This window comes from Psammomys obesus, unplaced genomic scaffold (genome assembly GCF_907164565.1).
Source record: "Psammomys obesus unplaced genomic scaffold, mPsaObe1.curated_primary_1811, whole genome shotgun sequence".
Classification (NCBI taxonomy): Eukaryota; Metazoa; Chordata; class Mammalia; order Rodentia; family Muridae; genus Psammomys; species Psammomys obesus.
Window position 1 is genome coordinate 981,163 of NW_026596092.1, and position 27,431 is coordinate 1,008,593.

At 51.3% G+C, this 27,431-nt stretch overlaps 1 protein-coding gene across 3 annotated transcripts in view; it reads right to left on the reverse strand.

Annotated features, from left to right (window-relative positions):
* Window positions 1-27,431, reverse strand: part of Nfatc1 (nuclear factor of activated T cells 1) — a 105,837-nt gene that overhangs the window by 29,862 nt on the left and 48,544 nt on the right. For 2 of the 3 annotated variants that reach the window (XM_055628019.1, XM_055628020.1), the window contains exons 7-9: window positions 18,789-18,844; window positions 14,990-15,122; window positions 868-1,253 (exon numbers count right to left, since the gene is read on the reverse strand). In XM_055628019.1, coding sequence (XP_055483994.1) covers window positions 868-1,253; window positions 14,990-15,122; window positions 18,789-18,844 — 575 coding nt within the window. Of the gene's footprint in view, window positions 1-867; window positions 1,254-13,116; window positions 14,110-14,989; window positions 15,123-18,788; window positions 18,845-27,431 lie in introns of those variants that run through there. The other variant, XM_055628021.1, reaches the window with a different exon arrangement.

Sequence of the window (27,431 nt, forward strand, 5' to 3'; positions counted from 1 at the left end):
CACCACAGAGAAAGAAGCGTTAGTGTTCACAGATCCTGTGCCCACCACAAGTGGTCTGGGCACAGCTGGACACACTTATCCAGGTATGTCTCTGCCCAGAGCAAGCTCCCCTGTCCTGGAAGGAGATCGCACATGCTGACAAAGCCACCTTGGCATAGTTCCCATCCACTGGCCTCACACTGGCTCACGGTGTTGTCACATCTGAACATTTTTACATGGCTGCCTTGAACCAGGCGTTCATTTAGAGACTTTTCTCTAAGAAGCTTCTAGATGCTTGAACTACAATGGCCACACTCTGGGAGAGGCCTTCTTTTTCTGTTGTGACTTTCTGAGGTTGACCTGGGCAGTCAACCTGGGCTTTGCTTTCGACACCAAATCTGAGAGTCTTAAGTTTGAGCCAATATGGCCCAGGCAGGAGTCGCCAAGATGGCCGGAGCAGAAACACTGACATGCAGCCTGCTGTGTGGAGACAGTTCTACACTACACTGCACAGCTTGGGAGCTGTCTTCCACCCGTGTCACCCCTTCCTTCCCAAAGCCAGTGGCTGTGCGCACACCTGCTCGAGTGCAGGCACTTACCATCATCCAGGTATAACTGGTCCAATTCCTCAGGCTCTTGCTTGATCACTACAGGAATAGGGGCCAAATTATGATCACTGTCCTCACGCACCTCTGGCAGTGCGGCTGGAGATTCATTTCTTTGAACCTTCTGCAGTTGTTGCTGCTGGCGGCCCATGTCAGGAGGGAGGGCTGAGGGCTGTAAGCAGGTTGGCTCGTGGGCAGCAGACGGAAGTGGAGAAGAGGGGCTGTTGGGACAGAGCACTTGTTGGCAACCAAGGGAACAGCTACTGTTCAGATGTGGACTCACCTGCGGCTGCAGCCTGGCGGGTGGGGGCTGCTCAGGCGAGTTGGGCTGCATGGCCATGGGTCTCGGCACTTCCTGCATGGTGGGGGCCTCCGAAGCTGGTGGCTGAAGTCCAAGGTGACCACTGTGGCCGGGGCTGGTGAGGCCCTTGGGGTAGGCAGTAGAGGAGAGGTCGTGCAGCTTTGGGCTTGCGTTGGGAGGTGTGGGCATCAGTGTGCTCCTCTGTGAGCAGGGGGCAAAGCCAGCCACGAGGCAGGAGCTGGGGTCGGGAGGCATGGTGAGCTGTTGGCTATAGTAGGGCCTGGGCAGAGCACTAAGCCCCTGGCTCATTGGTCCACAGGTCAGAGCTGGCTCAAAGTCGTCCGTGGGTTCTGTCTTTATAATTGGAACTGTGAGGAGGGAAGAAACAGTTAAACAAACATAAGTTGCAGATGGGTAGGCTACGCTGTGGCTAGGATACCCCGTGCAAAACAAACAGTGCCCAGACTGAGCCCCTCTGTCTCTGCCGGTTCTCCCACCCAATTAAAAACAGGGTGAGTCACTGGCTGAGAAAGTCACAGCTGGTTCTAATACGAAGAGGACTATTTTCCTTGGAATCTCCCCCAGCACTAGCGTGCTATAAAAACCTATTTGCAAAACGGCAGTAGGAGCTTTGGGCCTGAGGGCCCGTGGATTTGTAGCAATCAAAGTGAAAACTTCAGCTTGGAGGTATTGCTGTAACGCTGCTACCGATGCCTTTAGTCAGTTCTGCGGGTGTGGGAACTGAGCATGCACTGGGTTGGATTCAGTGAGCAAGCTGAGGTGGATAAGCATCTGAGGAAGCAGAGAAGCCAGGAGACATCGAACCAGAAGGACCTTTCCTGTGGGCGAGTGTACCATATCTCCATGCAGCCCTCCTGGCTCACACACCCAACTAAGGAGTCTACAGCCAGCTCCAGGAGACCAGCAGCCCCAGGAGAAGAGACCAAGAGGCCCCAGGAAACCCCACAGCCCCAGGAGGCCATTCAGCCACAGGAGACCCCAGCGCCCTCGGAAACCCACAGCCCTAAGAAACCCACAGAAGGCCCCAAGCAGGGCCTCCCAGTTCCCCTCTCCACTTTTAACAAAAAGGCTCTCAGTATAGGGAAGAGCCACAGAGAAGATGCAGCCTCTGTGGCCTGGAACCAGCCCCAGGCCGTGGCCAGAGCAGACAGCAAGCTTCTCTGCTCAGGGGCTCAGTTTCTACAGGAGAATTAGAAAGACAATGTCAGAGGAAGAGGTGGCAAGCAGACACTAGGACCTGACTCTTCCCATTTGCTTCCTGGCCACTGTTGCAGGTGGCCCTCAGCGGCACTGTGCAGCGTGAGCCATGCGCACGACGAGCAGCTACAGAGTTCTCCAGCATGTCTCTCCTCTTCACACGCTATGCATGGGTGGGTTTGGCAGCAGGTCAGCCACGTGAGGGACGGCCCAACCACTGAGGCCTCTTCAAGAGGCACACACACTCCACGTACAAACACGCACGCCACAAAGGGAGGCCCAGCTTCTCCGTGAATAAATAAAAGCATATCTGCATTTTGAGGAAAATAATCTTTAGCCATGGTCTGAGCCAGCAGGAATGTGCATCTGTTCTTCATCAGGACCAGGCCTCTGCACAACCAGCTGCTGTGAACCACGAATGTGGAACTCTTCTGAAGCCTGCCTCCATTGGGAGTTTCCTGGGAAGGGCAGCCTCCCACACAGAACGGCCCCCACTGTAGGGTGGAGGTTCTGGCCAGGACCTGGGCTGGGGATAAGTTGTAGCTTGCTGCTCTGTGTGCCTTCTTCCCAGTGATAGGTTTGTGGGACACTCAAGCATCAGCGGCTCAGTCTCTATGGCCACAGAAGGCAACAGAGCTGTTGGCTGCTGCAGCTTCCCTCATCCCATTTTCATTCATTCTGCTCTTTAAGACTTCTGGCTTGAGTGGGTGAGGCAGGCTCTGGAGCGGCTGTGTCTCTGAAGAAGCTGACAGACATTCCATCAGGGTGGACGGCAGCGGTTCATGCTGCTTAGACTCTCAGCTTCAGACTCTTGTATTCAGCCCCAAAACCACACTTGGTTGAAGTAGTGTGAGTCCTCCAGTCAGTGCTCTGCATGCAAGTCCAGGTGACCCCAGGTGTGACCCCAGGATGACCGACCCCAGAGTGGCTCGTTCAGAGAGTGTGACTTGAGCAGGGTGAGCCAAGGGCAACAGCTAATGCAGGGCTGATCTTTGTGTGGTGCCCCAATAGCCTTCCAAGAGAGGCTGTAGAGCCCCTGCCCATGACACCTTGCCACATGTGCCCACTATGGCTCTGGAAACCAGGTGGCTTATGCTGGATTCATGCCAGCGACGATACACACATTATGATGCCAGGACAACTGGCTGGGAATCAGAGGTCAGATGGCCGCGTGAGAGTAAGGGAGGTGCTGCCAGCATTTCCTGTGAGTCAAGCGCTTCAGAGGAGGGACAGGTGCCTGGCAGTGGGCTCTATGGGTTGCCTCCCAACAAGGTCTGTAAAGGTCCACCTGCCTGGACCCCAGAGCTGACCTCCAAGCCACCCTTGGGTGTCAAAGGAGGGAGGCACCCTTGGAGAGAGGGGAGTGGACTTAGTCACACCAGAAGGCCAGGCGCATGTTGAGATGGAGGTGACTCAGGCTCCTGATGGCCTATAGACAGGCACTTGGTGTCTTGATCAGTGTGGGATCTGGAAGCGCTCCTCCCCAGTCTTCCCCATTACCCTCCCCATCTGTGCTTTAGCCACTAAGCCCTTAGCCCCAACAGTCATCAGCTGCCTCTGGAGCTGTGGTGGTAAAAGGGGTGATGAGGAGTAGGGGGCCCAAGGCAAGTGCTCTTTCACTCAGTGCTGCCCAGAAAATCGTTCCAGTGAAGGCCTCGGTCAGCTCATCAGCCACCCTATCTGTCCTCTTGCCTAGGCCATGGGAGTCATAGCTGCAGGCAGGTAACAGCCTCCTTTCTGGGAATGTCCTCAGACTGCTTTGCGGGATGGGAGGCGTTGCTAAGAACGAGGGTGGCGGACATCCTGGCATTTAACAAAAAAGGAAGGAAGGGAAACCCATCCCTCTGACATTAGAAAGTCGAATATATGAAATCGGCTGTGGGCCCCACCCTTCCTAAGGACTGTAGCTCCCAGGAGCCGCTGAGGAGGAGGAAACCCCTGGCCGTCTGGGTTCTACAGCTTGTAGTGAAATGTGTTATTCAGGTACTAACTCAGCTCCAGGCACGAGCCCGTCTAGACAGCTCTGTGGGGGTAAGCCATGCTTCAGGAACGACCCCCACTCAGTCTCCGTCCAGCTGGCTCAACCACATTGTAAATCCAGAATTGGCGAGAACCCAGTAGAGGGCAGACCCTGAGAGGCACCTGGGGCAAAGCAGTGTCCAGCCAGTTTCTGTGAGCACAGGCCTGGTCGGGAACAGTCACCAGTGTCACTGAGAGCAGAAGTAGACCAGCAAGAAGGAGTCAGGGTAGGAGTCCCTCCACTCAAAGCCAATGTCTGCATGTGAAGGTTCAATTCTAAACAAGACTGGTCATTTTCAGAGCTTGTGATTAAAAAAACAAAACAAAAAACCCAAAAACCAAGAAAACCTGACATGACTTGAAGGCTGAATTATTTCCAGACTGAGCTGCTCTGTTCATGGCACTGTGTCCCCAGCCAGGTCCCAAGGCCAAGGCAACTCTCCCATAAAGCGGCCTATAAGATCTGTAAAAACCCAACCCCAACTGCCCAGCATGACATGAAAGGCACAGTCCCAAACACAGCTGCCCAGTAAATGCCAGAGAATGTAATTTACCTGCCACACAGGGGCAGGGACTCTGAGCGTGGGCTGGACCTGGGCCAGCAATCCAGAGGCCGGACAAGCAGTGGGTGTGGTTGCACTGGGGAGTCCTGTAGATTGTGTTGTTAGGACCTGTTTAAAAATCCCTCAGCCCCGCACTGTCTGAACATCTCGCTGACCACCTCAGGTCTTCCTGGATCTGAACGGTCGCCGGGACAAGACGAATGCAAGGAGCTTCTACATGTCCACAAGGAACATGAGCCCTGACAGTCTCAGTCGGATTGCCAAGGTTCTCTCTCGAGATGCAGAATGAGCCAGGATTGGGGTTTGGGGGGACCCTATGTACTTCCTATGGTGTTCTGGCACCTCACTGCTACTCCCTTTCCACTCTGCCCTCTGCCTCCTTCTTATTGGTTGTCTGGACTGGGACACCAGCTCTACTCACAAATTACCACACTCCCAGCCTGGGGGTTGAGGCCTGTTTTATTGGACAGGTATGGACAGAGACTTGAGAATTACCATTCCAGTGACACTATTTTGTTTATGTCCCTCACTCTCGAAGCCAGAGTTCAGCCCGGTGTTTGGGGGACAGTGTTGCACGGGTCGGCACAAAGGGAGAGAGGGCACGGAGTGTCTCCTGCCACCTGCGGACCCCAAGGTGGCAGGCCCTTGCCTCCTGTCCAAAGCACATTGTCACAGTCCCACACCTGACATGGTATCTGCCCATGAATGAGGCAGCTGGGCCACATATCACTCAAAGGTGGAAGCCACTGGTGATGCTAAGAACTGCTTGAGGCAGAGCGGCCTGTCCCTCTGGCAGAGGAGTGATCCAAGAGTCATATTCTGCTGGCCCTTCTCTGGGGTTCCCCACAACTGCCTCCTCAAATGAAGTTCCATACCACCCCTCACGGTGTCCACAGAAGCCCCAGGGCTAGACATCTGAAGACCGCCTGTGTCTGCATTTCTCGTGTGGCGTTGAGAGCCGGGTAGGAAGGGGCCTCTTGTTTCCTATTAGTCAGGAAATAGAAAGAATGTATGCTGCACAGAAGCCCCAGGCGCTGGTCCGTCCCCTGCGCCAGAGGGAAGCAGGGGTATGACGCAATGTCTCCATCTAGGCTGAGTGGGGGGGGGGGGCAGGTAAGGGCATCTGGGCAGTGCAGCTCACTGCCATGCTATGGAATGGCACGCTGAAAACATCATAGCACCAAAGCTGCGAGTTTATGATATATGCTTTATTATGGAAAGCAAGCGCATGAAGGATTAACGGCAATCTTTTGGGCCAGCTGTCAGGCACAAAGCACGCCCTCATGAATGAGGTGGGCTGCTGGCTCCTGCTGTAACTGCTCCCTCACACCCGGCACAACACAATGCTGAGTCTGTGTGCCCATGAGAGCTGTGTGTGTCATCAGGCATAGCTGACACTGTGTGCACCGGACAGACACCCATTCCACTCTGGTCCTGCAGCCTTGGACATCATGGTCCCTTGTAGGGCACAGGACTCTCAGATAGAGTTGCGGGTGTGGGGAGCCTGCTCCTCATACAGTCTAAGGACAGCTGTCAGGTGTGACCTGGAGCTACCTCAGAGTTTGTGTCCCTGTGGGGTTCACTGGCCTCCAGGGTTCCTCCAACCAAGTGTCAATGACATTATCATTAACAGATGCTCAGTCATGTGATGAGGGAAGGTTCATTTCTAGCCCCATCTCCTGCAGGCCCAGAAATGATGCTCTGTGCACCAAAGAGTCTCGAAGAACATTCCTCACCACTAGGCTTTGAGAATTAAGCCTAGCGAATGGTTCTCCATTCCTACATGGCAAGAGCGGGTGGAGGATGCTTCTCTATGAGGACAGCAGGCTTCATCTGGGTGCCACTGGGGAGGTCATGTTCTGTTGGTGCTCTACTCACTCCTAGACCTCACAGAGTTTCGCCTCTGGACTTGTCCTTCCGGGTCAGGCTGGGAGGCTCTTTCTGGGCAACTATGCTTCTAAAATATCTTACAGGTACTCTCCAAAGGCTGCCTGCTGTGCACAAGGTCCAGGTGAGAGCCAGATTCTCTGTGGCTCACATTTGAGGCACTCTACAGTGTGTGTCTAAGGAATAAGTCTGTGCTGAACACCTGCTGGGGCTGGGGCTGTAAGTATAGGCACACAGAAGGCTCCCAGGAGGTCCTGCTCTTCAGTCTGCTAGCCACGGGTTCTTCTGAAGTGGTCTATAGTGTGAGCCTGGAAATAGCCAGTTCTTCCCAGCTGCCTTAGCTTCCTCTGCTGCCCTGTACACAAGCTTGCCAGTAAACAGCTGATTCCTATCGCCCATATCTCGTCCAGGAAGCTGGATGTATATTTCACAAACGCCCATTGAGTAACTGAGGTGAAGAGAGAGGAGGCAGCCAGAGGGTCCTCAACAGGACCCAGGAGAAGATGGAAGCTCTTGCTTCAAAGGTTGGCTTTGAGCCTTAAGACTGACCACCTAGATGAGGAAGATGGGAGCGGCCAGCTCTCACGTGGATTAACGTAGTGTATATCTTCCTGAGGAGTCCAGGAAGTCTCAGCCAGAGAGATATCACACTGGTTTCCATAACCTCCACCGGGCTGGAATATGGCTTGGTGGTTAAGAGTGCTTGCCTAAGGTGCAGGACACCATAGGTTTGACTACTAGAACAGGAAGCAGGGTGGAGCATGACCTTCTAAAAGGAGCAAGTGGAATGAGATGGCTCTCTCCTAGAGCAATGTGGGAGTGTCTCTCCTGGAGCGATGTGGATATATTTCTTCTGGAGTGATGTGGGTATGTCCTTTGGCCCCTCTTGTGACACCTACAGATGGGCCTGATGATACAGACTATGTGTCTATGCTTGAGGGATCCTGCAGTGTCTACTGTGGACCAGAGCCACGCAGGTGGGCTCTGGCCTTCTTTGCCTGGGATGGGTCAATCATCCCATGGGCCTTTGTGCAGACAGACAGAATAATTCCCATTTTAAACGTAGCACTCTGGGGTATCAGCTCCAGGCTCCACCAGCTATCAGCACCTCAGAAACCCAACCCTTTTATTTGGGGAAATACGACAGCTTGCCTAAAGAAAATATAAACAGCTGAGCAACCTTGCCAGCCAAGGTTCACTGATGTCTGATCCCTGCACCTCCAATCCCCTTGCTCTGTCGGGAACACAGCATCTGGGTGCATGAAGAGAAACCACACAACTGTGTTGATGGAATTTTTGTTGGGTTTCTGTTTAAGTACTCTTGGCCAGCTCAGGCCCCAGTGTGCGAAGAGCTCCTGCAGACCAAGTCGGCAGCCACCACTCACGGACGCAGTAATCACACACCATACAGGATGGAGCCCATATAACCAATGGGTTAATTCAGTCCTACAGACTAAGATTTTCCAGCTATGGGACAGTAGGGTCTTTGTAAAGCTTTTGAGGCAGAGCTGTGGGTACACAGTCTGCTTCTCCAGGCATTCTGGGGCAGCTGTCAATGACAGCCCATACCTTCCTTCCTAAGCTTTGCATATGGAGAAGGTGGGAGAACTTGGATGGCCCAAAATGCATGTTGAAGTATCAATCCCCAACAGGACAATTGGGGATGGGCTCTTAGGCCATCCTGTGTGGTTAGTAACTGATGTTAGCCAGCTGGCGGCATCTTGTCATTGCAGTGGAGCAGGCAGCCAGGCCCTTATATGTCATCTCTCCTGTCCACAGTGAAACCTGACTGTCAGGCAGTCACAGGCGCCGAGGGGCCTGAAGCCTTCCCACGGCCCTCACAGCATGCACGCTCAGCGCAAGAGAGGACCTCTTCCATCATACCCCCTTACTGTACACCTGCATTTTCCAGAAAACACAAGTTTTGTCTTGAATCAATTTACCAGCTATGTTTCCAGTGCTGGACAACAGGGGATTTGCTCAAAGTCTAAAACTCCTAGAAAACAAAAGTCAGACTGTTTTCATGGCAGAGTGACATTAAAGCCCAAGTTTCAGGTTCAACATACACAGCCAGCGATGATAACTCGGGGGCAAGATTACAGGGGCAAAGAATGCATAGAGACATCCAAGTCCAGGCCATAGAGGCTTCATACATCTTCCTGCTGAGTGTCCACAGATACTGTGAGCTTTCGGATGGAAAGGTTCACCTGCCATTCAGCATGAACAATGGCTGTGCAGGTGTGTGGCTTCCAGCATAAAGTCTAGTCTTCCAGACAGCTTAGACCTGGAGCATGTAAAAATGCATGTACTTGGTGTAGGGGAGTGTGGGGTTGCACAGGGGGAAGAATGTTCCAGCAGAATGCACATATAAGAAGGGAGAAATCTCAGCTCCCTGGGGACCGGAAATAGAGGTGATCCCCGAGCACATGCCAAGAACTTGCTGGCTCAAGCCTTTTGTGTACCATCTCATTAGGTGTTTCCGTCTGTCCTGCAGGTAAGGGTTGGGAATACCCACTTTCCGGAAGTATCAAAATGAACGCAGACATCAGTCATGTCTCTAGGTCCTACCTCCCAGCGATGGAGCAGGCCCTGCCCCAGAGATGAAAGGAAAGAGCTATGCTGTCTGTGAGCACTAGCCCACAGCGCAGAGGGACCAGCTGGGACACAGCCAGGTGGGGAGTGAGGAGCATTTACGCTTGATGGCAGTGGACAGTCACAAAGGCGACAAATCCCAAAAACATACATCAATGGCGTTCTACCCCCTAGCTGCTGAAGCTGCTCTTTGTGCTTTGACAGTAACTCCCCCTCTGGCAGGTAGGCCTCAGGCTCTGCCATTCTACACAGGTCAGAGCTGGGCAGGGCAGTAAGGGACCTGAAAGCACTTCATAGGCGGCATCTGGCAGACAGTCTATTGGCAGACCACAGGCAGAGCTGCCTACACCTGGCCACACTCCTGCCCATGCACGTCTCGGTGCTTGGTCTCCTTGGGTGTTCAGCTCACTCTGACTCACACTTTTGTTTGTTTTTGGTGGCACATGGCCCTTAGATTTCTAAACAAAACTATCTTCCTGCCCTTCATCCTAATGGGCTGTTGTGTTCTGTGATCACTCCATAAGAAAGCACAGGGCAGGGCAGCCCTTGGCCTTCTCCTCAGCTCCTGTAAACTGCAGGTTTTCTATCCTTGGGGTTCCTCATTGGAGGCTCAAATGTCACAGCCTTCCTCGGCCAGCAGTCCAGGTGCCACACGTGTTCCATAGCTTGTGCTCTCTCTCTCTTGTCTCTATTATCTTCCTGACAACCTTCTACCCTTCAGCTCCTTCCCTGTGTGAAAATGGAAAGTCGGAGGAAGGATGAGGTGTGCGCATGCACATGGACGCATCACATGGTTAAGAGGTCCGCCTCTTTCAGCGCCATCATGGTAGCATCGAGGCAAGGGTGCCTCCAGCTCTCATCTCAGTCTGAGGCCTTCTAATACTTGGGCAGACCTGGGAGACCACAGGGTGGAGAAGTGGCTTCTTCTGATGCCTAGAATCCTCCTGGGTGCAGGGGGGCTGGCATGGGTGCAAGAGTTAATTCTTTATCTTCATCACATCAGAGTAGGTATGAGAAACAGATTCCCTCCTCACTGGAGATGGATTTGAGAGTTTAAGGGGATAGGACTCTTTGATCCAAAGGTTCAGGCAGCCCTCAGCCATTCTCCCAAATGTCTACTGATCAGGGTCATTGGAACATCAAGACATACACCCTCCCATGGCTGCAAAGGCTAGATGAGTCCTGAGGTCATTGAAGCTGAGGGCATAAACCGCCTGTGGCTCCAGCAGCCAGGCAGCTCTCACTTGTCCAACTTGTCTGTTCTCTCCACAGGGACTTTATTTAGATTTTAGGGAGAAAAACAAGACGCAGAGTCCCTAGAATTGACATCACTTTACACGTCTCACACCACGTAGTGACCCCTGTTGTTTAAAGCCTCTGTGGGCTCTGTAGTGAAAGAAAGGCTCAAGCCGAAGGATGGCGAGTGAGGGAAACTGTCTGGCCCTTCATCATGTCTGTGTTCCATGATCTCTCTGTAAGACGTCCTTGGAGCAGGGCAGCCCTCAGCCTCTCTCTCTCTCTCTCGCCCTCAGTTTCTCATAGGAGAGTGGCTGCATGACAGGCAGTGGGTGTTCAGGCAAACAACCATGTTCTGTGATACTTCCAGGCCATCATGGTCTCTGTACCCAGGCCAGGGCGGTTACAAGTTGAGGCCTGGTATTTCCAGTAGAGTTGTGGTCAGGGCAGTGACTGAGCTACAAGGCCCATGATATCATCCTAAGGTAGGGGTTCTACTTCCATGGTGGGCCCAGGTCCTCTGCTCAGGTTTACCCAAGTCTCCATGATTCTGGAATCTAGTGATTCAACCAAGAATCTGGCAGAAGCAATTCCCCTTATTCTTCTGATATAGAAATGTATCTTGGTAACTGGCATATGGCCTGAAAGAGGCACTTACTGATAATCAGGAAGGGTTCAAGAAAGTTCCCTGTGGTACCTTATTCTCCAGATCACTCATGGCTCCACCCCAGAGTCCATGCAAAGAAGTGTGCATGCATGTATGTGTGTGTATGTGTGTGTGTGTGTGTGCGCGCGCGCATGTGTGTGTGTGTTGGGGAGGTGGACCTTAGTGGTCCAAGGACTCCTGATTGTGGAGGACAGACCTGTTCTTGTGGGGTTCACCTGCTCAGAGGGTTGCATGACAGACATGGGGTCCCGCTCAAGTTCTTTTCCTCTCCTACATTCATGTACTGGTCTCTGCCACCAGGTGAGCGCCTATCCTCATACAGGTACACAGTGCTGGGGTGGGGGTAGGTGTTCCTGGGATCAGCACAGAAGGCTCTCTCGCCTGCACAGCCCTGTCCTGGCTGGGAAGGTCAGGGGACTGACTCCTAACTGGCTAAAATGGTCTCAGATGAAGTGATAGAATCTCTGAATTCCACAGTTTATAGCGATTTGTTTTTCCATGGTATAGAAACACTGGCTTTGGGGGGGGGGGGCTTCTAGGATAAATGGATTTTTTCTCTTTTTAAAGTACCCCTGTGGCTGTGAACTGGTGCCAGTCCTGCCGGTATGGTTGGGAGAAAGAGCTATTCTGAGGGCTCGGACTGGCAGGGATGTTCACTGCGCAACCCAGACAGGAGACATTACCCATATCCATTCACTGTTCTGGAGCTCTGACTGACATATTGGAACAAGGGCTCAGCCCTAGACATTCCTGGTATAGCCCTCATCTCGTGATGGGGCTCACCCCAGCTCCCATAGCTAGTGAGGGAGACAGTACACTCTCTTTTCAGGGAGTAAAGCAGAAACCGTGATAGACAAGAAGCTGGGAATCCCAGGAGACCCTCTCTGGCTGGGTCTGGGCACTCCAAAGCCTCCTCTCTCTTTGCAGGGGCTTTTACCATCTGTGCCTGATGACTATCCCAGAGACGCTGCAGGGTTTCCAACGGGATGTGCTCACTGTGCTCACAGGGTCTTATGTGCATCTGGAAACTTTTCCTGTTAGACACACCCCAGACAAGTGTGGGGGGAACCAAGTTGCCCTTACAAGGTCAACACAGACCATGTGCAAAAGACATTAGCCCAAGCCAGGAATCAGGGAGGCAGAGACAGGTAGATCTCTGTGAGGCCAACCTGGTCTACAAAGTGAGTCCAGGACAGCCAAGGCTACACAGAGAAAGCAAAAAAAAGAAAAGAAAAAAAGAAAGAAAAAGAAGACATCAGCCCCCCCCCCCCAGACTGCAAAGGTCCCAGACACTTGCCCTGTTTTCCTGCCACCTGATCACTGTCACAGTTTACGAAGACTAAGGAAGAAAGAGGCTGGCAGAAGGTGTGTGTCAATCAATCGAGCTAATCTGATGTAGAGGCAAAAGGAGCGGTTCCAATGACAAAGGAGTGGACAAAGCTCGTAAGCAGTAAAATATCTTGGGAGACTTGGACTTCCAACACCCTGCAACTCTAAGGGACCTGGACTCTGCAAGAACGGGGCCTTTCCACAAAGATAAGGGAGAAGAGGTGCCTGCTGCAGCCTCTTGAAGCAGCCTCACTCCCAAGTTTGAAAAAAATCTAAAAAGAGTCAATTTTATATATCTATGGATGAAAATGAATTTCACAGGTAGGGTTTAAAAGATTTATTCCTGCTTTCTCAAACACCTAACAGCATACTTTATGACCTTAAAAACCTGTGTCCATGGCGGTCACAGACACATGAAATACAGATGGATGTGAAACCCACTTAATAATACAGGACTACTCACGGGGAAGGCTTGTAACTTCACAGCCAGTGTTCAAAGAGAAAAACCACAAGTATCATAGACCCAGGCTAATTAAGAGCCTGTCATATGCCATATGGAGAGTGCCCAGGATTTGAACACAGTGGTCTGAAAACATGGGTGCTATGAATACAGCCATTTGTCAGCATCAGTATTCTCAGAGATATACCCCAGAGCAACAGATGGCAAGGACCATGGAGGGAGAGCGCCAAAGAGAACACGGGACACAGGAGCTGGGGTTCTCCATCTGTGTGTTTATTTATTTAAAAAAAAAAAAAAACACATGTTGGTAGCCAGCCAGGCATCAGACAATGAATAATACTGGGGACTCAACCCTACAGTGGCCCAGGTCTCTCTGAAGGAGCTCACAGTCTAGTGGCGAGGAAACATGGCCACTCCTGGGACCATGCTGGCGGTGGGCAGCCATCTTGGGGTTGGAAGTAAGAGTCAGGCAGCAGGATGAAAAGGCTGAAGAGAGGCCAGGACCATGTGGCTGAATCCAGAGGGGCTGGGGAAGGCCTGAGCCGCAAACGGGGATGATGGGCAGCTGGGGGGGTTCCCAGCAAGAGGCTTCGTGGAGTGTGGGAGGCAGCCTGGGGTGGGGTGGAGAGCAGCTGGCATGGTGGATGCTGCATCAGTGTGGGAGGACGGCAGTGGTAGACTTAGCCACTAGGCCGTGGGGCCTCGCTGTGTGCACTGTGCCTCAGACCCTTCTGACAGTGTTCTCTGCTGAAACTGAGCACCATTCAAAACCTTCACCAACAACTCAGACATGCCATCCAATAAGGGAAGTTAATCTTCATTATGTCTCCACATTGTTTTAGAGAAGGATTTTTTTTTTCTCTTTATAAAGTTTAGACCTTCTTAAATTTTGGATCAACCATGCTTGAAGTATAATTAGGGCACAATTGTTGCACTTTCAGAAAATAAAGAGCAAATATTTGTTTTTGTGAGAAGGACTGTACATTATTTCCCAAGAGAAAGAGACTTGTGACCCATGCCAGGGTGGTAGCAGGATGGGGTGTGGGCAGCTGTGCTGGGGTCACCCATGGTGTTCTTACAATCGCTGACACTGGTGCCCTTGTATGAGAGCTTAACAAAGTTTTTGTTCTAGTTTTGAAGGGCATTTCTAGGGTTTTCCTGATAAGACAGTTAAGTTCAGCATTTGAATACCATTTTTTTTTCTTACTGTCTAAGCTGTTCCAATTGCCTTTACACTTCAAAAAAGCTGAAACCTTTTAAAAAAAAAAAAACAACTTGATTTTACTAAGATAACGATGCGGCTGCTCCACAGGTAATTAATTATCGTATAATTTCCCTCTTATATGAATATCTTAAGTTTTAGGGGAGCAACGGTATAAAAAGGTTGCTGACATAGCTGCGCTTACTCAAAATACAATAAAACTCAGGAATGCAACCCACTCAGCTCTCTGCACACACATCCTGCCACAGGAGAATGGCCTGCACCACACAGGAAACCCTGGATGCCTGGGGCACACCTTTCTACAAGCTTAGGGGAGGGTTAAAAAGAAAAGGGAAAAAAAAAGGAATTTTCTTAAATAAAACACCCTAGAAAGTTGAAAAGGTGAGCTGACTGTTTCTGAATGAAAAGAAGCCATTCCCAAAATGAGTAAACTTGAGCAGAAGAACTTCCATCTCAAAGTCCCACGTCACCAGGGGATGACAGTATCCAGCGGGGACCCACTGCATGCTGCATGGCGCCGTCACCATGAGGACAGAGTCATGTATGTTCCCCAATGACCGTGGCAGGCTTATTTTTGATGCTACCTATAAAACTGTTCTAAGAAATACTTTTTTCTACCTCCCCCCAAAGATTCACAGAGGTTAGACATACACCCAGACCACATCAGCTCCTGAGGGGGTGGAGCTGCTTGGCCGCTGCATATTTGCAAAAGGCTAGCAAGCGATTACCCCGGCATGCACCAGAACAGGAAAACACACCCAGGCTTCGCTTTTCTTTGAGGGGGTGGGCGACTTGGTCTTGTGAGCGAGCCACGCTGCTTTTTATAACAACATCCTCTCACAGCCTCGTTGCTTAGTAAAAGCCTCCTCTCCGCTCACTTTCAGAGCTTAAGGTTAGAAAGACAGCGTTACCATTGGCAGGAAGGTACGTGAAATGCTGGTACTGGCTTCTCTTCCGCTTCCCATTGCAGACGTAGAAACTGACTTGGACAGGGCTGGTTATTCTCTGGTTGCGGAAAGGTGGTATCTCAACCACCAGAGAATTCTGGTGGGAAAACAGCAAAGAGGAAACAGTCAGGACCTTACAGAGCAGGAATGCTTTGTACTGAGGCACCAAACAGCCATCTCTGGACACCAGAGGGCTTCTGAGGGTGACTTTTGTGTATGACTTGCTCATGTTTGATCCCAGGATCTCCAATGATGACTTTTGTGTGTGACTTGCTCACGTTTGATCACAAGTTGGAAAAAGGCAGCCTGACCTCTTACATGGCCAGAGGCTGAGAGCCCTTTTGTGGTGGAACTGAGGCAAGAAAAGAGGACGTGTAAGCATCTCTCAGAGAGTGGAGCTGCCTCCCTCCTGCTGGACAGCAGATATCCCAGATATCTACTACCTCTTCATCCAAAGCCCAGTGACTTTAGGCAAAAAGACTGTTCTCTGCCTACTTATAGGAAGCACGTCTTCGTGACAAGAGGTGGTATTCTTTATGGGCATTGTCCAGAGTGGCATTGTAATAATCGCCACAATGTCCCACAAGAATCCCCAATATCCTCAAAAGGAAGACAAACAGATCTCAGCCCAGGGCAGAGGGACAGTTGAGAACACAGGTAAAACAGGACAGCTTGAGGTTGGCTGTTGTTTTCTTTCCCACTTTCAAACAGAAACATGCAAGCTTTTTACATTCCCTTTCAGGAGCAAACAAGAATGCAAGCCATGAGTACTTAGAACTGAATGGAACATTAAATGAGGACTCTGAGCTGTGGGATTCCAGGGGTACCTGGCGCTGAGGACCCTGAGCATGGCACAGCCACCCTAAGGAAGGTCAGTGCTTCAGAGTGCTTTACCTAAATCCTACTGGGTATTTCAAATCCATAAAGTTTCTTCATTTTGTTTCTTTCATCATGTGATTTTAGTTTAACAGTCCAGGAAAAAAAAAATGTGTCAGAAAAATCCATGGTATCATTTCTTTTGTTAATGTAATTAACCAGAGCTTGTTATAATGTTAGCAAATCAATTGTTGCAAACTTCATTGAGTTATAAAACCTCAGCACTAGAAATCTGAAGAACTTCAGGTCCAGCCTCTTTTGTGTGTGTGAGAGAGAGAGAGCCTGGCACTGAGAGCCCTTAGAGACATGGGCACCAAGGCAGGACTGGTTAAGATGAGCTCTGGGCTCCATCCCCTGCGCTCCATCTCCCAAGACACACTCCCTCATCAGCCTGCTGAAGCTGTTGCACTGGCTTCTCTTCATCTGGAAGAAACAGTGGTGGGGGAGGGGCAAGCAAAAGTTGGATGATGGAGGCTACAGTGTGCTTGCCCAATGCTACGTGCCCAACCTTGTAGGAGGCTGCCCAAAACTGTGGCAAGCCAGTGTGGGCTGTGTCCAGATTTTAGTGGTCTGGCTGGAATGCTTGAGTTCAGTCAGGTGAAAGGAAAGGGGGTACACCATGGCGGGTTCTAGGACCTGCTAAATTGAAGGGGACCACAGACAGTGCCTCTTCCCATGCATGGCTGTCACTCAATGGTAGCAGCTACTACGGAGTCTAAAAAGAAATGGTTCTTCAAGAGGAAGCAAGAAGACACAGCAATGTCTTATTGATACTTAGCTGCTAAGTATCAAGAAAGAAAAAGCCCCAAAGGCCCCAAGGAAGGACTGCAGAAAGGGCCAGAGGGGCAGGCTGTCCCTGGCTTGCTAACCGATCCCACATGACCAAAGAGGGTCACATCTTGAGACAGACACAGGTCAATGCACTTCAATCCTATGCACAGATACATCATGCTTATAAGCATACCTCTTCCGAGGGAGCTCTGCCCTAAAGCACAGGGAAGGAAGCTGGAGGAAGCGTGACCTGAGATCAAATGATGGCAGCTTGTCAGCAAGGTCAGAGATGAAGGGCTGCAGCCAGCACAGGCTTTAGGAAAACCCACTGGCTTAAGGTCACATTGTTAGTTGGCTGCAATGCCTAGCCACATACACAGAAGAAACCCATCTTTAAAACATCTGCAAATGCAACGTGCATGCCTACGCCTATGATTCCAGCACTCGGGAGACATAGGCAGGCAGATCTCTGTGAGTTCATGGCCAGCCTGATCTACAGAGTGAGTCCAGGACAACCAAGGCTACACAGAGAAACCCTGTCTTAGAAAAAAGAAAGAGAGAGAGAGAGAGAGAGAGAGAGAGAGAGAGAGAGAGAGACTGAGGCAGAGAAAGCCCTCTTCAGTGAGAGGAAGGAAGCAGGGTGCTATGGGTGAATGTTTAATGTTTCACCTTAATGAACAGGTGTCACTCTGGCCATGGAGGACCTTTCTCCCTGGCAAGTACTCGGAAAGGTTTTCTGGGAGTGGATCAGTGCCCAAGAGGAATAGAAGCAGCAGATGTTTCATCCTGACAGAGATGAACACCTGGAGAACAGGAAGACAGCCTGTGCCTGCTGCAAGAGAAGCAGATGCCTTGGTGACCACTATGCTGACGGGAGCCATGACTACCTTTCCTCAGAAGCTATGAGTTCCTGTCTACTCTGCTAATCCCATTATCAGCGTGTCCTGTTGATGAGATTCTTGCTGCCCAATGTTCACAAGTGGCCCAAGAGAAAAAGTCCAAGGTTTCTGAATCATTTAAACCCCACTTCCGCACCCTGGGAGCACCCCAATGACTCCCCACTCCCTGTATTCACAAGAATGCTTCCCAGACTACTGGAAAGAACTCTGGAATGAGCTAGAGTTTGGGAGACCTACTTGCTGGTTTTTGTTGCGCTCTTCTGAGACTAGACAGAACTCTGTGATGGTTTCCTGACTGCTCTGAACTGATAATTGCTTTAAATATCCATGGCCTAAAGTCCAATTAAAAGACACTGTCGGGGTTGTCAACTTAGCTCCATGGTAGAGCGTTCACCCAGCATGTGTGGCCCTTTGTGCAACTTCCAGCTCTGCAAAAGCCAAGGAAACAAGCAAGCAGGCTGTAAGAATGGTGAAGACAGAGTGGAATCAGCAAGTAAGACCTGGCTCCACGTTGTCTCCAGTGGCCATTTTAGATGACTAGGCCAATGGCTGGAAGGAAAGAGAGCAAGACACACCAACAGTCAGAAACATGCTGCTGCTGCAAAAAGTATTTCAGATGGAAATAGCCAATCACCAATAGTAATGACCCGGTGTGAAGGTGAAGAGGGAGCATGGGCAGGCGCCATGTCTATGCAGGAGGGAGGCAGACTAATTATGTCACCCACGGGTCGTGGCACACACTCACTGCAGCTCATCAGCACATCCAACCAGCAGATCTAAGCTATCCGGTTCAGTCTGCCCTCTCATCCATGGCCAGTTCAAAACAAGAGTGCAGGGTGGTTGAGGTGTCCTCTGGCAAGGGTGGTGACAAGTCACACAGGAAGAGTGGCATGTCCAGGCAGTGCTGGGTGTCCACAGATGAGGCTTACAACACCAGGATCTCCCAGAGGTAGCCACTCAGACAGGGCTACACAATCTGGTACCTCTAAAAAGCAAGGCATAGCTACCATAAAGAGGCCTGAAGCTCTGCCCAGCCTCAGTTCTCATGGTGCTCATGGTCACCATTACTGTCCCAACTCTATCCTAATAGCACTTGCTTGGGCAAGGGATTTACAGTTATGTTTTCTCACTGCCCCCCCCCCAAGCATTGCCTCATCTTAACAAACAGGAGCCCCAGACTGGCCTCCAGTGCCTGCTACAGGATTCTAAGTACTTACTGGCTTGCACAGGTCTCGGTCAGTTTTCGCTTCCATCTCCCAGACATGGTGGCCATCTGGAACAAAGGGCAGAAAGAAATCTGTCACTTTGTGTGGGGACACACTTAGTCTGTCTTCAGTACCTTCCAGATGACCCGGAACCTGAAGGTCAGGGAGGCGAGAGTGGGAGAGAATGGTGAGATCAATGAAGGACACGGCCGAACTGCTTAGGGCTGGGGTTCAGGGCAGTGTTCTGGGTCCCCCGGACATTCTTCCCTCACAGGGGATGGCAAGTATTGACCTGATACAGAGTACTTAGTCAGGTCCACAGACAATGCCCCGCCTCCTGAGGAGGGGGAGCCACACACCGTTAGTGTTTCTAACGGTCCAGCTCTGGGCCCATGTTTACATACATCTTACTGGCTCCAACACACATCAAGAAAGGGTTCCTATACTTCAGTCTCTTCCAAGGGAGAGCACTGCAGAAGAGAGTCAGGGAAAACCCTCAAGCCCAGCAAGTATGACATATGTTGTGCTTAGAGAACATCTCGGCTCTGCCACTTAGTGTCATGTCCCACTAGCCTCCCATGTGTGTTGGGAGAAGTCAGAGGAATTCCCCAGCCTCTGCCCAGAGGAAATGCTTTGGAGAGAAGAAAAGCCATTCTTTGGCTACTTCATACCATATCAGGACCTAGAAATGCAAAACACTTGGTATTTTTTAACCTTAGCCCAGTGGCCATTTGAATGTTTTAAAAAAATATGAAAAGGCTCCCATAGGCACAGTGAAAGGACTTATTGTTCTCAGCTGGCGATGAGGTGTGGACCTAGTGCTTAGAGGAAGGGTGTCTGCCACTCACAGGCTCTGAGTCCCCAATCCTGCTGACAGGCCCATGACCTGGGGACAGCTGGGTGGCCACTGAGTTGACGGATATCCATCCCAGCTTTTATCTTCTCCAAAGTGAAGTCAGTTCCTGAGATGAGCCGTTTGGGGCACATGCTTAGTTTCTGCTTACACTCCATTTGTCTGTCACTAACCCCACATTACTGATAAATCAAACAGCAGCTCCTTCCCTCAATGCTGGACAGGGTGGTGGGTGGAGGGTGGAGGCACAGGGTGGAAATGTGAGTCACCAGAGGCTCCAAGAGCCACCCAGCCTCACCGGGCCACACCAGCTCCCAAGACACCCCAGGCCCTGAGCAAATCACCCATCAGATGAGCCCATGAAGGGTACTAACTGTATCCCTAATTCATGCCCCTCAGGGAAAACAACAGGACACCCCTAGAGCTTTGGAATATCAAGAAGAGTGAACCCCTTGGCCTTGATAGTCTTAAAGTGCTGTCAACCTCAGCCACTTGTGCCAACATATAGCCATGAGGGTCAAACACAAGGTACCCACACACAGTTCTCTGACCATGCTCTGTGTATCATCCAGCTGCCTGCTGCGTAAGCTTGCCCTCCACAATGGAGAGGCAGCAGGTATGCCTGGAGAGGAAGGAAGGAGACTGAGGCATTCTGTGGAAGGAAGTCACATATCACAACCTTTAAAAGTCTGCTCAGGAGGTCTGTCACCTCTGGGAACGGAGAGAAGCATAAACCAACCCAAACCCCTGAGGAGGGTGCTTTGTAAGTTCAAATCATGTGGCAAAAGAAAAAAAAAGTGGTTGAGAAGGAACCATTGTGAGTTGCCATGCCACGACTGGCCAGCTCCCATCCAGCACCATGCCAACAATAAACAGACAAGAGGGAGCTCCTCCATTCCTGTCTTCTAAGTCACACCAAGTCAGATCACCCATCAGGTTTTGCTTCACATTGAAGTACGGTTCCTTGGAGCCATCAAGATGTATGTGCTTACAGTGAAGCACTTTCTCCCAGGCCAGGCATTCAAAGCCCTGGTCCTATCCGGACCCAGGGCCTCCATTTGCAGTTGTCACACAGTGAGGAAACAGTGATTCTGTTATCCTCATCATGGTCTGGCAGTAGCTGCCTGAGGACTTTTGAATGCACACTGCCAGTTGCTTCTGACAGGAGACCAGGGGCCCAATGATGAGGAGATGGCCCTTTGTACTCCTGAGGGAGCCATTAAGGTAGCAGCTGTGAGGGACGCTGTGGACTATCAGATGAGCCCAGAGGCACCGGAGCCCCGGCTCAGAGGCTAGTTAACCCAGCACTGTACAGAATTCAGCTTCTACCAGGCAGGGAGCCAGCCGGCCATCCTAAAAGGGCCTTTGTGTCCCATCTTATCAGGAGCTCCCTAGACTCCCAGTAGGAAACTGCACTCCAGTTCAGAAATAAAAATATTCCAAATCATTAGGGAATTCCCTGCAGTGTGAGTCATCGGAAAGGCTTCCCCACCACACCCGCCCAAGGTTTCCACATAGGCGGCCTGCAGGTCTGAAAGAGTCCACTGGCTTCGGGACGCTGCTGCCGCCACAGGCCCACAGGCCAGTCACACGCCAGGGTCCGGGCTGAGCCACTGTTTCCACGTGTGGAAGCAGCTGAAGTTTACTCAGGAGAGGAGAAGCTTCCCAAGATATGTTTCGACTCCTCCTTGGGGTGGGGCACGAGGCTCCATCCTTCTAGCTCTGTGTCTGCATCCCATCAGCCTCAAGGGAGGGGCAGGTCCAAACACCCCAGCCTTGTGAAGCACTAGGATAGATGTGTCATGAGGCCAGATGAGCACAACAAAGATTGCACAGAGCAGGACTACAGAGGGGCTCTGAGCACAGATAGCCTGCTATGCAAGTGGGTTCTCCAACCTTCCACGGACCCTGCAAGCTGGGCATGCAGCCCTTGGTGCCCTAGAGGCCTGTTTTTCCCAGGTTAGGTGGGCACCTTTGCATTCCTTAGCAGAACCCCAAGGCAGAATGAGGCTGCCCAGCATTTTGGAAAACAGCCTGGTGGCATTGAATAGCTGAGGACAGACTCATACCCAGGTATGTGCCAGGAGGAAGGCACAGGCTGCCATAGAACCTTGTTTATGAACATTCACAACAACTTCATTCACGATGATCACAGAGAGTGGAACAACCCCATGTCCATCTACTGACCTGACCACACGGGCCTGGTCAGTCATAGAAATGGACAGAGAACTGGGATCTACTACCAAGGGGATAAAAAAAAAATGCCATCAGGTGAAAGAAACCAGACTGCAAAGCACAAACACTGACTCTGCTGACAAAAAGTATCCCAAAGAGGCAAATCCTCAAGGTACAGAGAGGGATGGCAGGTGTCTGGAAGGGGGATGGGAAGAGCAAACTGCTTTCGTCTCTTGCTCCTTGTGGCTAAAATAGAACACCTGAAGCTGGACATGCTTCAGCAACCACTCAGTCCCAAGTGGGGGCTGGTAGCAATAGTACCATGTGGTAGGATTGTGTGTGGAAAAGGCTCCACAATTGGGCAAGAGGCCAGAGGCTGAGGGCCAGGCTTGCCCTTCACAACAGGTTGCTCTGCTAACTAGCACTGTGGTCTCTCACAAGGTGACCCTCTCTGTCTCTGTCTCTGTCTCTCTCTCTCTCACACACACACACACACCTCATCCTTCTCAGTAGACTCCACCCTGCAAAGCCCAGCATCTCCCACATGGCCACCCTGATGAGCACTTCCAGTACTGGAACCTCAGAGACACACCCAGCCACACCCTCCCTGTGCCACTGCTCATGGAAAAGGGACTTCTTTCATGGAGCTTAAACTATCCTGGGCATGGAGCAGATAGCTGCAGAACTACCAGAACTGCATCCTGTGAGAGATCTGTATGAAGGCAGGCTACAGGCGCTCAGCAGAAAGCTGTTACCTGGTGGGGTTGTGAGTGTGGCTGACAAATGTAACCTGGAAACACTCGAGGAAGAAGAGGGACTGGATGGTCAAGGACCAGCCTTCCATCTTGAGATGGTGGGTTCATGCTGCCCATGAAGCCCACAGGAATAGCCAGCCTGTCAGCATCAGGATATGAGGCAGATCTCTCCTAGGGGCCTCTGGGCAGAATCTACTTTCTGAATGCCTGGGGCAGCTCTATCATGGACTTTCCAAATTCATTTCCTTCTAAGCCTCTTAGAAACACTGTCTGTGAGAAGGGCTATGGGCACTGTCCCCCGTTTCCTTCCCTTACTGGGCCTGTGATTTCTGGAACCACATAGAGCTGGGCATGCCTGTAAGACAGAACTTCAAGGGTGCTCTCTCTCTCTCTCTCTCTCTCTCTCTCTCTCTCCCCCAAGTCTTACTGAGTGACTGTGCATGGCAGCCATGTGGAACCTTGCCTGGCCAGGTCAGCAATGCGATATTTTTAAGCCCATGATGAAAACAAGCACATGTGCACAGATCTGATGACGTACAGAGCCTGGGAGCAGACACTGTCCTCTGCGCTGGCTCACCCTAGCACCATGGCCAGGGAATTGGAAAGAGGAAGGCATTTTCCTACAGCTGGTCAGGACTTCAGGGTATGTGCAGCTCCGTAAGTTGACCCCAAGACACCCAGTGAGTAGAAAAGCCCATGGCAGCTGCAGCTGCGGCCTTTTACAAGTTGTCGAGGAAGCAGATGGGAAGAGGCCTCTGTGGCCACACAGCCCAAAGCACATGGATTATATGTGGTAGTAGACTGACCGCCGAAAGGACCACTGTGGGAACTTCACTTCCCTCCCCATGGAAGGTGAAACAGGGCTGACTGTCTCTGACCGTAACAGCCACCTGGTGGAATTACAGGGGACTTAAGGTGCCCTTGCTTAGTGCTGCAAGTGGCAGAGACATTCCATGGGGGGGGGGGTGCAGAGTACTCGGTCACATCACGTAGGGACATAGTAATATCCCAATGCATGCACACACACGCACACACACACACACACACACATACATTGGCAGACGCATACCTCATGACACGCTAGCATATACACACATTCATCCACACTCAGTTATACATAAACACACTGTCTCTCTCTCACACACACACATTGCATACACAGTAACACACATACCCCTTGCAGGGACACAACTCTGTACTAACATCCCCCATTCTCTCTAAGCTGGCGTGAAGCCACAGTTCTCCCTGTAGGCTGCTTCCTAGTCATGGGACAGTGTGCCCTGAAGCCTGTGGTCATGAACAGGCTCATACTTTGAAAAAAAGAGATGAGGGCTCCTGGTCACCTTACGCTCTGGCCGGGGGCAGGTGCTACCCACACAGGGATCCCTTGAAACTAATTACGCTTAACAAGCAGACTGAAAGCCTTTCAGAGTGCATGGCACATGTGGAGTCCTCGACCCTCTCAGGGCCCTGCTTTCTTCAGCTGCCAGAGGTTTCTCTTCCCCAGCTTAGCACCTTCTCCTCCGGCAAGCCCTGGGGCCAGCTCTGTCCCCAGAGACACACTGACAATGATGACATGTCTGTGACCCACACTCCAGATCAAACACATGTCCCTCAGACCCCTTGGCTGGGTCCCTAAACCTTCTCAAGAAACAGGGAAGGAAGGGTCAGTCCAGGAAAGCAGATCTGTGGGCAGCAGAACTCACCAGGTCTGTGTCTGGGGGAGACACTTAACTCTGGGGGACACAGACAGCAGTGGCACCGAGGAGCAAGTGCAGATGATGGTGTAAGGAGGAGTGGGTGTCACCTGTCGGCATCGGGGTTTGAGTGTTCGGTCACCCAGGTTTTGGCCCAGCTTCAGCGCAATAATAGACACCCAGATGGCCTTCCACAAGGCATGTAAACAGAACTACACGCAATGCCAGCGCCACAGCTGTGTGTACCCTTAGAAGCCAGCACCCCTGTTCGCCATGGGTCAGTCTCCACAAGAGTGAGCCTAGCTCAGGAAGACGTCGCGGTTTCACTGCTCAAGCATTGCTGCTCTCGCTCACATACAAACATGTCAGTCTTGAAAGAAAGACTCGTTACATTGCCTGGCATGATGATGAGGCCTGAGAAGAGGCACAGCCTTGCCGTTATGGATAAGCTAGAGCCATGCTGTTCATTGCCCTGGGGCAATAACTCCTCCTAGAGCACATCAGCAAATGAGCAAGGGAGGGCCAGCTCCAGAGGCCATGAGGGCATCTTTCTTCAGCTGCTGAGTGCAGTGGCAGGAGTGTGCATGGGGCAGGAGCCAACAACTGGCTCTGCCATCCCTACCCAATCCCTACGGCAGAACAGCACCCACTCCCACAATCCTTCTGGCAGGGGAACTGCTCCAGTGAATACATGGAACCTTTGAGTCACTGAACATTGTGACCCGGAGCACTGGATGGTGGCCCACAGAATATCAGGGTACCTGTGACTCAGGCATCCTGCATCACACAGGGGAGACAAAGCAGAGCCCAACCCCTGGCTACAGTCCTGATTGCCTGACTCAACAGTGCCCACAACAGTCACAGCCGCAAAGATGGCCCTTTCCAGAGAGGCCAGCCCCACCTGCCCAGCTCACTGTTCAGCACGTCCAAATGTGGTCCTCCTGCAAGTAGCAGTTTAAAAGCAGAGCTTTGAAGCTGACCAGACAATCGGAAGGTGGAGTCCAGCTGAGCTTGTAATCTAAATGGAGCTTAGTGGCTTCTCAGAAAGAAACAGCAAGAAAAAAACAGATACATCACATGGTTAGTGATGGCGTTTGCTTAGAAAACCTGATGTAAAGTAAGAGGATTATGCAGACATTGGTTTCTTTCCTTCAGAAAAATACTATTTGCATGTACACACCTGAGTACACATGCAAATAATCTAATTATAAAAAGGGAAACAACAGACGTTGTCTAGACACAGAACTGCAGTGTTCTCACCTATTAAAGCTCATGGGCTGTCTGTATTCGTGACATCTACTCATTTACCGCATGCCTGTAAAGATCATCACCCGCAGCCAGCGAGACTAGGTCAGGGACCCAACCTGCAACCTCGTGAGCTTAGCTTGAAGGTGGGAATAATTCAGTGAAGGTGAGACAGGGCTTCCAGCGGGGCAAGGTGGGGGCTTGTGGTCAATGGAAGGTTGCTAACCTCCTAGGCAGGAATCCGCATCTTGCCACTCTACCTTACCGCTGCACCATGCCAGGCTCAGCCCCGCTACTGCCCACCTCGGAGAGCTGCCAAAACAGCTGTGGTCAATTCCCCTGAGTGGAAGGCACCTCCCAAGCCTCCCCATAAACAGACAGGAAGGCTGCCTGGGTCCTGCCCTGTGATGAAGCCGCAGGGGTCTGTGGCTACCCTCGGGTTGAGCACAGAGATCTTATAGTGCAGAGTGCAAAGCTTTATGTCTAGTGCTTTTTGTCCAACAGTGAGGCCTGCCTGAGGCTGAGAAGGTCAAAGGATTTCAGAATTAACCTCCTCAGAGAAGGGTGTGGGCATTGCTAATTCTCTTTATCATAGTTGGGTTTTTGTTATAATTTAAAACATATTTTCCAATTATATGCATGATTACAGAGGCAAGCCGAGTTAAATGTGAAAGCCTGTGTTGATTGAAGTGCCTAGGTTTCCTGTGAGTGGTGCAAAATCAAGATCCCATTATGGAGGCTATTGAATGACCTGGTGCTTTTTGATGATTGAGGGTAAGTACGGGACTGACCACCGCCGAGAAAACTCCAGTTGGTAAGGATGAAAAGCAGGAAAGGCCTCCAAATCACTAGCCTTGGATAGATGCTGCCCCAGAACCCTGTGGGTAGGGTATGGCATCCCCCCTCCCCCAAACCCATCTGGAGGAGGACCTGGGTCCAAAATTCCAAACTGCACACAATCTTTGTAGAGGAGAGTTCCCGAAGCTGAGAGGAGACACCCTTTCTGGGCCACACACCCGCCACAGCCACCCAAGAGACCCTCTTGCCCAGCTTTCCCCTTGCTCTTTGAAACCAAGTATCAGAGGACTACGTTCTTTCTCTTGGGCTCCACAGCTGGTTGGGCCTTTGTTTTGGGCCTCTCTGGCCATTACAGCTCTCTAGCAAGTGGCTGCCTCCATCTGGAACCAGAAAGGCCCCCACTGTTCCAGAAATGATGAGCAACTGGGATTAGTGTCCCAACGAAGTGACCCAGGGCTACACTCCGGGCCCCAGGGGTTACACCAACACAGTGACTCCAAAGGTAAAGAAAATGCACAGCTCCTCAGGACAGTACCCCTTCTGAGCTCACCCTGGAATCTGCATTTCCCTCTCAGGCTAGTGTGAGCAGAAGGCTACACCTTTAACAGTAACAGTGCCGTGCTCTGTAGTCTCATGGAAATCTTTGGGAGGTATGGGGGTTTGTACACACACTCATATGGCCGAGACACTAAAAATCCCAGTGACTAAGAGAATAACAGCCTGGGCTGTGATGTCGACACGATGGATACCAAGAAGGTTGGAGAAGCCAAGGGAGATCTCCCTTACGTAGGGAAAGGAGAGGGGGAAGGCCAGAAGGTACGCCCAGCAGAGCTCAAAACAGGTGCCAGGCCTGGGGCTCACCACAGACAACTCTAGCAAGTAGGTGATTTCAAAGCCCAACCTGCAGGCTTCCTTTACATGGGCTTTCAAAAGTCTGGGCCTGGAGATGCCAAAGGTGAACTTTGACCTGACGAAAACCCAAAGGGGATGAAAACACAAGCTCTTGGGCTGACAGCTACCTCTGTCTGGCAATTGCTCGTGCTATGACCAAACACCCTTGTGCAGACAGATCATGCAAGCAGAAAGTCCATCCACCTTGCCAGTCAGGAACCAGTTCCCACCAGCACCGAGA